This window comes from Acipenser ruthenus, chromosome 19, assembly GCF_902713425.1.
Source record: "Acipenser ruthenus chromosome 19, fAciRut3.2 maternal haplotype, whole genome shotgun sequence".
Taxonomy (NCBI): Eukaryota; Metazoa; Chordata; class Actinopteri; order Acipenseriformes; family Acipenseridae; genus Acipenser; species Acipenser ruthenus.
Window position 1 is genome coordinate 1411432 of NC_081207.1, and position 12990 is coordinate 1424421.

The 12990-nt window shown below is 44.3% G+C and overlaps 1 protein-coding gene across 2 annotated transcripts in view; it reads right to left on the reverse strand.

Moving 5' to 3' along the window:
• The window catches only part of LOC117424561 (rhomboid-related protein 3-like), a 34303-nt gene that overhangs the window by 2821 nt on the left and 18492 nt on the right, over positions 1 to 12990 (reverse strand). For both annotated transcript variants that reach the window (XM_034041001.3, XM_058992293.1), the window contains 6 exons: positions 12124 to 12282; positions 8606 to 8830; positions 8008 to 8156; positions 6026 to 6138; positions 2113 to 2213; positions 683 to 743 (listed from right to left, as the gene is read on the reverse strand). In XM_034041001.3, coding sequence (XP_033896892.3) covers positions 683 to 743; positions 2113 to 2213; positions 6026 to 6138; positions 8008 to 8156; positions 8606 to 8830; positions 12124 to 12282 — 808 coding nt within the window. The remainder of the gene's footprint in view (positions 1 to 682; positions 744 to 2112; positions 2214 to 6025; positions 6139 to 8007; positions 8157 to 8605; positions 8831 to 12123; positions 12283 to 12990) is intronic.

Here is a 12990-nt window from a genome sequence, read left to right on the forward strand (position 1 = left end):
TAGTAAAAAAACAACCTTCCAGAATTGTGCAATTTTAAATTTTTGCACATGCATATTACACTTAAAAAGCTTTGAAAACAGTACTGTGTCTTCTTTTATATTGAACGTGATCCTGAACTGATGTCAGTTGAGTTCAACCTTCAAAGAGTGACTTTGTGTTCATTTTTCCATGGCTATAGCTTTACATTTTCACAGATTTCTCAAAGACAAGATCCCCTTTGTACTACTTTAAAAAAAATATTTTGGGAAAGCTAACCATCTGAAAATTGCATCAGTGCTTTATTTAGTGTGAGACAAGTATAAATACAGCAGCAGTTCCCGGTTACCGGTGCAGATGCCCTGAAGCAGAGAACTGGCCCACTTACCTGTTTCACTTGGAGGACATTCACAGCGAGACAGTCACATTTTTTTTTTTCTTTCATTAGCACTCTGCAAGCAAGTTAAACCAGTGTAGTGGAAGCGTTCTGAATTTGCGTGACCATTAGTCTTTTGGAATTTAATTAAAAGATTTCAGCGTGGCTAGGACATGATTAGCGTGGGAATAAGGTTCTCGATATCAATAAAAAATGGAATTGATTACAACCATTTTTTTGTAATAATATGTAATTACATTTGCATTTCATCCACAGAGTGTATCCGACAATACCCCTACGTACCATTCAGATCCCAAGAAAATACTTACTGCAAAGCAATGCAGCCCCCATGCGAAGCAGTTTAAATTGGCACTTCATTCCTGACCAGTTCTGACAACAGAAAAGAAATGCACATTACGGCATTGTATTTTCTCTTTTAACAGTTGTATATACACTTTCATTAGAGCTGTCATCCTAATTACAGTTCGTAAATCTACATGCAGTAAACGGCAGAGCCACACAATGCTATGCCTGCGATCAATCATGTAGCGTGAATGCAGCATGGAGATGTTTTGTTGGTTTGTGTTTGCATTTCAATGCAGCTGAAGCCCAGTGAAACAGCTTCAGAGGGAAGAGTTCATGAGGGGCTAGAAAACCGTTTTCTACAGTGATGTAATCAGAGAGGGTGATCGGAGAGAAGCCTGTCCTCACGCATGGATAAGAAAACTGGGCCCACACTTCAGGCAAATTAGGAACGTCATTCATAGTTTGCAGAGACACGATTACTTCAGGACCCTCGTTGTTATACAGAAATAGGAGCCAGGACGGGGGCGCTGGTCTGCGTTGTATGAAACGTGTTTCAAAGTGTTTGGCCGCCACTTTTTTTTTTTACTAAATGCACGCTTTCCTGTAGGGATCGGGCGCTCTGTCTTATCTGAGGATCCATTAAGCCCTGGGAGGAAAGACAAAGCTTAAATGTTTAATGAGAACGGAAACTAGAGACCAGGCTTTGCCAGGAACAGCCCATTATAGTGGAAACAAACCTTCTTCAAGGTTAAAACTACAAAGGAAGTGACAGCAAGCGACGCAGCTGGGGATCAAAGCCTTTCTTCTAGGGATCAGCTTGTTTATTTAAAAGGAAACCATTTATAGAACAGGAACCAAAATGACCTGTCTCTGCTGAACAGCACTGGAGTGCGAACGACAGCACTTAAAACAGCAGGAACAATAATAATAATAATAATAATAATAATAATAATAATAATAATAATAATAATAATAATAATAATAATAATAATAATAATGTCTCGTGAGGCTGACAAACACCTGCACTCATGTTTTTAAAGAAGCTACACTCCAATCCTAGTGGATTTTGCCAGAGACAGACAATTAGGTGTGTGTGTGGCTTCTTACTACAGACAGGGAGTGTCAGGAGCAATAAAGCAATCTCACTTCAAAGCATTTTCTTTTTTCTCAGTTGTACTGCAAATGTGTGGAAATTGCATTTATATGGCCATTTGAAATAGAGTTATGGCAGCGCCATAAGGTTTGATTAAATTGAGGCCAGGTGGGTGTGAAAGTGGCTTACATTACAAACGCTGTAGGAGCAACGCTAAGTATGGAGGACAGCTAGGGGCTGGAATGCTGCCAGCAATCAACCAGCATAGCGGAGGTGTTTAAGAACTATTGGTTTGCTGGACTCTTAGGTAAAGCTATAAGGAGGGGATAAACTTCAATTTCCGGATCACTGGACTCTCACCATGACGATGTTGGCGAGGTGGGCGGAGACGAGAGCGTAGACCCCTCCCGATGATCCCACCACCGGGGCCGTCATGTCAGCCACCGACACGGCCAGGGAACCTGCAGGAACGAGCACAGCGCTGTGAGACACGAGCGAGGCACAGACTGCTGAGCAAACACACCAGCATCAGCACTGCCACTCACAAGCGCAGGAGAGAGGGAGAGAGGGGGCCTGCAGAGAGAGAGAGGGGGAAACTGCAGAGAGATAGAGAAGAGGAGAGAGGGAGGGAGAAAGAGGGGGAAACAAGAGAGAGAGAGAGAGAGAGAGAGAGAGAGAGAGAGAGAGAGAGAGCAGGGGAAACTACAAAGAGAGAGAGAGAGGGGGAGGGGAGAGGGGGCCTGTAGAGAGATAGAGAGGGGGGAGAGGGGGAAACTGCAGAGAGATAGAGAAGAGGAGAGAGGGAGAAAGAGGGTAAAACGAGAGAGAGAGCAGGGGGAAACTACAAAGAGAGAGAGAGAGGGAGGGGAGAGAGATGGACCAAATAAATCAGCCAGTTGCATACACACACACACACACACACACACACACACACACACACACACACACACACACACTGACACACACAGACACACACACACAGACACACACACACAGACACACACACACACACACACACACACTCACACACACACACACACACACACACACACAGACACACACACACACACACACACACACACTGATACACACACACACACACACACTGATACACTCACACACACACACACACACACACACACACACACACACACACTGATACACTCACACACACACACACACACACACACACACACACACACACAGACATACACACACACACACACACACACACACACACACACACACACACACACACACACACACATTCGGCGAATGGTCCCTAAGAAGACATCATAACCATATTACTGCGTAGCAATTTGTAGTACAGCTAACACACTGTAATAAAAAAAAAAAAACACATAAAATACTCGGCATGGGATTCTGTGTTAGCAAACAGAGGTAGAAGAAATGTACTGCTGTATTAATCCCATGGGGGAATAAAAACATTTATTCAGGTCAAAAACATTTATATGTGTTGCCAGTTCCTAATTCCTGGAATGCCTGCAGTTCACTACAATAAAGCATGCCGAATATACAGTATACACATGGGAACAAAACATGCCAAAGTCCAAAAGGGAAATACAACACTAGGTTCTAGAACAAGGAATATGAACACTCTGCATGACAACTGAAAGGAGTTTTTTTGCATTGTATTACAGTAAAGTGATATGTCGATGATGAAGTACAACTCAATGCTGCTTCACTGCTGACTCTACTAGGAATAATGACAGTTACTGTATGTAGGGGCTTGCTTGTAACACACCGGCTTGAGAACCGAACTGAAAAATATTATCATAATCCTTAAAAACCACATCAATTCACAGCGACGAGATGATTCTGCCTGCAGTCGTCTAGACGCTTCTGTGCAAAACAGCAATTGTTTGCAAGACGGGGTTTTATGATTGTAAGGTTCCTGAGACTAATGGGAAGTTGATCTCTGATATCCAGGCAATGCTGTAGGTCCTCTAATGCTGAAACTGGCTGTGAACGACAAGTAAAGACCTGTGACTATTCCCTTTGAATCCTGGAATGAGCATCTTAACACACCCTATCTACTGTTTTACTGACATGCCAACGTGTTTGATAACTCATGTGCAACAAAAACAAGAAGGTGGTACTGGGAATAGTAAATGGCTCATATTACCTACATTCCCAGCTAAACAGAGAACTGACTTCGGTATGAACAGGACTGTGGTGTAAAGATGTAAATGTACAGAGAGAAACAGTGCTAGGCAACGGCTCTCCAATCAATCTCTCCCAATCTCTTTCCCCGATAAGGCTTTCACTCTATCCTGTATCCAAATCTTAAAGGAATTCACTGCATGCTTGAATTCACTGCATATATATATATATATATATATATATATATATATATATATATATATATATATATATAAATAAATGGGCATGACAGTGGATCAATATGTAATTAAAACAGAGGTGGTGTTGGGTAGGCAGGCGGAGGGGTGTGTGGTGAAGGACGAAGCGAATCTCAGCCCTGACCCCTTGCAGCCTGACTGCTTCATTACAGGCGCTTGATTTATTGCTTATTTTTCAGTTTTATACCGTCATTTATTTTGTAAGTTCAGCGGCACGGCTGGCTGTCAAATTGCCTCAATGTTGTACTTCAGTGAGCAGCTTTAAACACACGAGAGGGGCGCTGAGTCCCCTGCAGTAGAGAACACTGATACTGCACTGAGCAGCTTTAAACACACGAGAGGGGCGCTGAGTCCCCTGCAGTAGAGAACACTGATACTGCACTGAGCAGCTTTAAACACACGAGAGGGGCGCTGAGTCCCCTGCAGTAGAGAACACTGATACTGCACTGAGCAGCTTTAAACACACGAGAGGGGCGCTGAGTCCCCTGCAGTAGAGAACACTGATACTGCACTGAGCAGCTTTATACACACGAGAGGGGCGCTGAGTCCCCTGCAGTAGAGAACACTGATACTGCACTGAGCAGCTTTATACACACGAGAGAGGCGCTGAGTCCCCTGCAGTAGAGAACACTGATACTGCACTGAGCAGCTTTATAAACACACAAGAGGGGTGCCGAGTCCCCTGCAGTAGAGAACACTGATACTGCACTGAGCAGCTTTATACACACGACAGGGGCGCTGAGTCCCCTGCAGTAGAGAACACTGATACTGCACTGAGCAGCTTTAAACACACGAGAGGGGCGCCGAGTCCCCTGCAGTAGAGAACACTGATACTGCACTGAGCAGCTTTATACACACGAGAGGGGCGCTGAGTCCCCTGCAGTAGAGAATATCAGCTGGGCAGACCTTTCTTACAAAACTCCCCATAGCTCTCGGTCAATACCAATTGCGTTTAAAAAGACTGTTGTTGGAAATGTATTTTATTATGATTATCACCCCCCCCCCCCCCCCCAAGACGGCCTCTATTGAATCAGGAGTTTCTTCCATTGGGTTTCAGGATTGTGGTGCACTGACGCCCTAGTGAATGCTGTTTATTATAATTTAAAATAACTATTTCAATTGGCCTGGTGATTCAGGGCCATCTGTCCTTCCTGTGCATCTGTTACATGACTAACCAAGCAGGCAGAGAGTGACAGTGACCCTGCCTATTGGGTTAGTCATACACTCCAGCCTTTGAAATCGATTACAGCCCCAGTCCTGGATTCTACAGTAATTGCCATCCATTTCTGCTTGTACTGAGCATGCACACTGTTCACGGATGATCGCTGCAACCTAATGATTTGTCAGCGTTGGGGCTAAACAACGAAAAACAAGCTGTATAAAAGACATTTGGTCTAGGCATGAGAGAGGCTAAGGTGCGATATCACACTAGAGCCCGAAACACAGCCATTCGGGATCATAAACAACAGATCAGAGGCTGTTCCTCTGCTTAGGTGACAGCAGAGTGGTAACTGTGAGTGTCGAGTGTGCGCATGGAACTGCTGAGTGTGGAAATTCACTGAGATCCAGTGAAAATAAAGGCTTGGCTGCCCCACCTACAAAAAAGGGAAGGTGTTCTCATACCATTCCCAAGAGAGTTGGAACAGATTGCCAGTGGCTTTGGGAAATATACAGCAGATTCATGTTTAAGACTGTGTGTCATTGTTTTACTCTAACCAATCTCACAGCTAGTATCGATTATCTTGCCTGTTTTGGGCTATTTGATTGGTTGTGAGGTAGATGGTCTAATTTGGGTAATAGGGGTTCTGCCAAAATAAATAAATAAAAGCAGCTTGGAGTGCAGGGTCCTGGTTGTGAGCTCTGGAGGTCTGGTCCCCCTAGTCAGGGCCTACCTGCCAGCACTCCGGAGATGTAAAGGAAGCCGATCCGCAGGGCCCCGTGCACCATCTCCAAGGGAACGCCCACCAGCAGCTGCAGCAGCACGTTCAGGGTGAGGTGTTCTATCCTGGGACAAAGAAATTACAATGAGCCCGCGGAGCACAGTGAGGATCCTGGGGACCACAGTGTGGAGGGGCGGGAGGGGGCATTCTGTCGAAAAAAGCACCACTGGAAAAATAATTTATAAAGGGGCCAATTAATTAAAAAAAAAACATGCACCAGTACAATATGTTAAAAATAATTTTTAAAAAAATTGTTAAGGGCCAAAATAACACCTTAAAAGGGAGTGCACAATCAGACGCTTCTGCTCACCCCTAGCCAGGCTTCTCATACTCTGTGTGAAGCGGTCGCAATTCTCTGAAATGAACCCCATTACAGCAGGGGAGGGGGGGGGGGGGGTTGCTAGAGGAGGAGATTAAACCCCTTTCCTGAGAAGATGGAATAATCTCAAGATTTTAAATTCCTTTTGTTTTCTTTTATTTTACTGAAGACCTATAAATAGAGAGAAGCAGGGGGCGAGGTATTTATCAGAGAGAAGATGAAGCAGGGGGCGAGGTATTTATCAGAGAGAAGATGAAGCAGGGGGCGAGGTATTTATCAGAGAGAAGATGAAGCAGGGGGCGAGGTATTTATCAGAGAGAAGATGAAGCAGGGGGCGAGGTATTTATCAGAGAGAAGATGAAGCAGGGGGCGAGGTATTTATCAGAGAGAAGATGAAGCAGGGGGCGAGGTATTTATCAGAGAGAAGATGAAGCAGGGGGCGAGGTATTTATCAGAGAGAAGATGAACCACAGGGGAGAGCTGGCCCCAGGGAGGCGGAGGTCATGTATACTTTGTCTGTATTTCTCTGTGATTTAACCCCTTAAAGACCAACACGGGGTCCAGTTGCTGCTGCTGGTGGACACTGGGCAGTTGCGTTTTGGAGTGGCTAGGCTGCTACAGTTTAGCAATGAGAACTGTTATAAGCACTGGTGTTTAAACAGTGTTAGGTTGTGCCGACAGTGGTGGTTCCCTCACACACATCCCTTTGTGCAGATGACAGATACCCCTGTGTGTGTGTGTGTGTGTGTGTGTGTGAATTACAAATCCCATTCAGACAAAACACAGGCTTCACGAGATTTCCAATTTCCAAGACTTCCGGACATCCCCAACAGTTAGGAACCAAGAGAAGAGCCATCCAAATGAAATGCATGGATCAATTTACACAGCCAAGTGTTTAGTCCAAACTGTCATTTACAAGCTGGGCAACAGATTTCAGCATTGTAAATTTAAACTGCAAAAGAAGACACACACACACACACACACACACACACACACACACACACACACACACACAGACACACACACACACACACACACACACACACACACACACACACACACACACACACACACTGCCTCTAGATCAAAGCTATATAAAACAAAATATAAGTAAATATTCCTTGTTTCCTAGCACGCCTGAACTAGAACTAAATATATTCTATTCTGCAAGTACAGAGGCACAAGATAAATCTTCAGAGGAGAATAAAGCAATTGAAAGGTATAAAACGAGTGGTGTCTTTCTAGTTTTATACAGCTAAAATGAATACAGTTTTTGTCTGGAAATTTCCTTGGCTTTAAAATATAGGCTCAGTTATGCTACTCCTATGATACAGAAACCAAGTCATGCCTTTTAAACCAATCCCCCACAACAAAGCCGAAGTGGCTCATTATGAGGAGCCACAGAAACTTCTATCTACACAACTTCTTCAGCTTCTTCACCCTCCCACCCCGCTGTAGCTGGTATGCTTAATTCACAGCAAAACCTGGAATGGTTCAAACTGCTGTGCAATCGGAGTCTTATGAAGCTCACAATAAAACCTGGATGGGCTCTGACTGCCCTGCAACAGCAGCCCTCCTCTCATGCCTGTAAAGACTGCCGTAAGCGTGCACTCACCCTGCGTGCATGAAGATGTAGCTGAGGTAGCGCCAGGCCTGCGCTCGCAGCTGGGGGTGGTACACCAGAGGGTTCCTCAGATACAGCGGGTGAGACACCTGGAGGACCCACCGGTCCAGCAGCAGCCCATAATAAACAAACACAGCCACCTGAGAGGGAGCAGAGGAAGGACAATCAGTGCCCGGGTAGCAGACTGTCGCCTAGCAACAGAGAATCTATATAGCTGTAGAGTTGAGTGCAGGTCTTCATTAATAGAGCATATATACAAGTGACTGCCAGGTATACAGAGGATAGGCTGTGTACTAAATGGCACCGCCTGCAATTAATGAACCAAAAACAACAGACAGTCATAGTTACTGAACTAAACCACAACTCATGTGCGCTCCCCATTTGTTTCTTGTTAATCTTACAAGGCCATAGGGAGTAACCTTTACATCACTGCAACAGCTTAGTTATTAATCTGCCCTCCTTGTAAGCGAAAACATATCCCTCTGCCCACAAGGTGAATGTAAATAAGATATAACCAAAAATGACAATAATAATAATAATAATGCTATTTAAAATGTCTACTCTGAGCTGGTAGGTCAGCCCGACTTGCCTCCACGATGGTCACGACGATTATGAACCAGGGCGGGGGGCAGCCGGTGTAGCTGTCGTAGTACCACTTGCGGTCCATCTCTCGGGGGAGGGTCTCGAAGGCGACGTGGCGGACGAGGCGCTGGGAGACGCTCAGGCCGGGTTCCTCCAGCAGGGCGACGCTCTTCCTCTGCCGGCTGCCCTGCAGGATCGCTCTCCGGAAACTGTTTGAGCGCTTGTTACTCATCTGAAAAGGAAATAAACTAAACAATCAGCTCCGTGTCACTGTGCTTTACGAAGCCTTGCCATGCCACTGTAAACTTCTACAGCAGTGGGGATACTCTCTATGCTCCTCATAGTTCATAGTGCTCGCTATAGACAGCCCTTCTTTTTGCCCAGGACTGTAAAGTGAAATTGAGAGAGACATCCTGGCTGTATCAATCATCAGGGCCCAAATAATTCTTCTGTTTCAGTATTCAGTTCAGTACACTGATGTTTAATTTTCTCCTGCCACAATCACCGTATCATGTTTTTTGTTTCTTTTTACAGAACTGTCTTGTCAAGAACAGTGCAGAGTTATTTTGAAGCTATTCCACATTGTGCCGCACAGCCGTCTGCCTGGGATCTGAAGACACCTGCTCGTTGACTGCTGTCAGGGACCTAACTCTACTTTCTCCTCTCCAATTCCACCCCTGGATGAACAGCTCAGGCTGAATCTTTCACTCAGCATTCAGCAACTGCAGTCTCTCTGAGATATGTAGAGCACCAAAAATAAAAAGTTAAGGGCTACTTTCTCAAAGCTATTTTACTCCAAATTGTATTTTCAGAAAGTAGAAACACACCCAATACCAAACCAGATTTCGAAGCTTGTAAGTAGTTGCGGTAATGATGATTTTGAGTAAATGGCTTTGAGGATCAAGCCTTAAAGGAGGCTGTGTGGTCCAGTGGTTAAAGAAAAGGGCTTGTAAACAGAAGGTCCCCGGTTCAAATCCCGGCTCAGCCACTGACTCATTGTGTGATCCTGAGCAAGTCACTTAACCTTCTTGTGCTCTGTCTTTCGGGTGAGACATAATTGTAAGTGACTCTGCAGCTGATACATAGTTCACACACCCGAGTCTCTGTAAGTTGCCTTGGATAAAGGTGTCTGATAAATAAACTAATAATAATAATTAAAATCAATTAAACAACAAGATTTATTCCAAACACCTCCTTCACGTGTTGAACAACAATGCAGCTCACACTCAACGCGGGCTTTTACTCAAGAGGTACGCCGCTGGTAAAATGCAGAGCATTATCATTATGGTTGGTTTGATTGTCTTGAAAATGATGCGTTTGCTGGAGCCTTCCCTATTGTAAAAGAGGTCTTTGATATCAACGTGCTTGTTGTTATCTTTTATTTTAAAACATTTGTTTTTATTAATTGTTGTTAGAACTGAATTGAAAATGTGCATTTCTTTAACAACATTGTATTCTGGCACCAAAAGATGAAAGCAGGTTTTTAATTAGCTTTGAGAGGGAGAGGCACTTACGCATGAAGTGCTCAGCAGGCTTGTTCAGAAATGTTTTTGGGTTTTTTTGATACGTCTGCCAACAGCACTGGCAGCCAAGTTAATGAAGGTGTGAATTGAAAAGGGTATTTCTCCCCTTCCTACCATCTGCTCTCAATACGCTGTAAATAAATACATGGGGACGTTTTTTTTTTATCTTACACCTTTCATGGGAAACAGCCATCCTGTTTTACCTGCTAAACTGCCGTCTATCCCAGTGCATTTGGAGAATTCTCAACTCATTTTGCTTTCAATACTCAAAAAGATGTATTTATTAAGCAACAGCCTGAACAATGAAAACACAGCACAGTGTCGATCCTCAACACGTTTCTCAGGAGTCATGCACCTGATGAGGCAGTGGTCCTTTCAAAACAGATGCTATAGATTTCATAATTGTGGAAGATTATTAATAGTGAAAATATCGGATTTGTAGGCAAGTGTACAAGAACACCAAGGAAACATGGAAATCTAGCTCTCCAGTATTTTCTATATTGATCAATGTATTACATATATAAGGAGGCTGTGTGGTCCAGTGGTTAAAGAAAAGGGCTTGTAACCAGGAGGTCCCCGGTTCAAATCCCACCTCAGCCCCTGACTCATTGTGTGACCCTGAGCAAGTCACTTAACCTCCTTGTGCTCTTTTGGGTGAGATGTTGTTGTAAGTGACTCTGCAGCTGATGCATAGTTCACACACCCTAGTCTCTGTAAGTCGCCTTGGATAAAGGCGTCTGCTAAATAAACAAATAATAATAGTGTCAGATCAATGTATTACATATATAGTGTGTCAGATCAATGTATTACATATATAGTGTGTCAGATCAATGTATTCAACTCCAGAGCCACGCGAACGCTCCACAGGGAGTGTAAAGCAGCATGTCGCTCTTTTCACCACAGTTGGGTGTGTGTTACTGAACACATACTGCCATGAATGCCCTTTCTTGGGGTTATTTTAATTAAAAACCCTCAACATTTTGTCATCGCTATCCATTAAGGCATAGGAAACTCTTGAGAGTTCAAAGCGCTCTCTCTCTCTCTCTCTCTCTCTCTCTCTCTCTCTCTCTCTCTCTCTCTCTCTCTCTCGCTGCTCTTCACAGAAAATAATAGTCGTTGATACTGATGGATTGCATCCTAGGAACTGGATGATGAAACGGCAGCCCTACACTCTCTTCACATGAACACAAAGACGTGCCACCCTCGTTTTCAAATCCGATGTGAAAGCCACAGGGCTTCAACGCAGAACAATAGCCACTGAGACCCGCTACACATTTCTCATCCTCCTCCACATCTCCCGACGCTCTCAAGGCTTGGAGAGGCAAATACATAATGTTATTAGGGTTTTAATGAAACATTTTCTGCACACAGAGGAATGCCAAGAAGGAATTCCTCTTTTCAGAACAACGGCACTCTGAAATTGCTGTCCCTCTCAATTTGGATCAACAGGCGCTATCAAGTCTGGAGAGAATTGCACGGTCTGTGGGCAAGTTTCTTATTAATAATAATAATAATAATAATAATAATAATAATAATATTATTATTATTATTATTATTATTATTATTATTATTATTATTATTATTATTATTATTAATGTTTTCCACTTACCAAGCTGTTTTTTGACTGCAAAGATTTATAAAATATACAATGATCCACCCTGTATGGTACCCAAATAAAACACCCATGAGGACTTGAAAGCTAATGTATCCTTGCAGTTCTACTGCAATTAACTCAATTGCTTGGATGATCACGACTAACATGGTAAGAATTATCTCCAGTAAGATTGTCTACAATAAAAAAAAACAGATTACTTTTTTATTCAATAACTATTAAGCAATCTGTGCAAGTTGCATAAACTTAGCCCAAGAAGCTAGGTTAACACTCTGAAGTTGTCTCTCGCTAGTTTTCTAGCATGCGTAATACAGGCTGATTTGCACTGGCGTGCATGTGAACCCTACCTCATTCTTCCCTATATTACAGTAAGCAGTGTCCAGCACTAACCAGATTGACGAAGTCCTGGTAGCAGATCCTCCCGTCCGCGTTGCTGTCAGCCAGGGCCAGGAGCACCGCAAGCTTGTGGGGGTCCAGCTCCGAGCCGTGCGTGTTCAGAAGGCTCCGGAACTGCTCCGTACTGATGTAGCCCGAGTTCTCAGGGTCAAACTGGACAAACAGAAAACACAGCACTCTCAAAACATGCTGCACAGACATGCACAGGACTGCACAAACAGAAAGCACAGCACTCTCAAAGCATGCTGCCCAGACATGCACAGGACTGCACAAACAGAAAGCACAGCACTCTCAAAGCATGCTGCCCAGACATGCACAGGACTGCACAAACAGAAAGCACAGCACTCTCAAAGCATGCTGCCCAGACATGCACAGGACTGCACGAACAGAAAGCACAGCACTCTCAAAGCATGCTGCCCAGACATGCACAGGACTGCACAAACAGAAAGCACAGCACTCTCAAAGCATGCTGCCCAGACATGCACAGGACTGCACGAACAGAAAGCACAGCACTCTCAAAACATGCTGCCCAGACATGCACAGGACTGCACGAACAGAAAGCACAGCACTCTCAAAGCATGCTGCCCAGACATGCACAGGACTGCACAAACAGAAAGCACAGCACTCTCAAAGCATGCTGCCCAGACATGCACAGGACTGCACGAACAGAAAGCACAGCACTCTCAAAGCATGCTGCCCAGGAATGCTGCATGTAATAGACTGGCTGGAGTGGAAACCTGCCCCCTCCCCCTCATTGTGAGGGTATATAGCCCCTCTAGAGAGATATACAGTAGCTGCTCCATATGGCAGTGTCAGGATGTCCATACTGTATCAGGGTTAGGGTGTCTGCACCAATGTGTT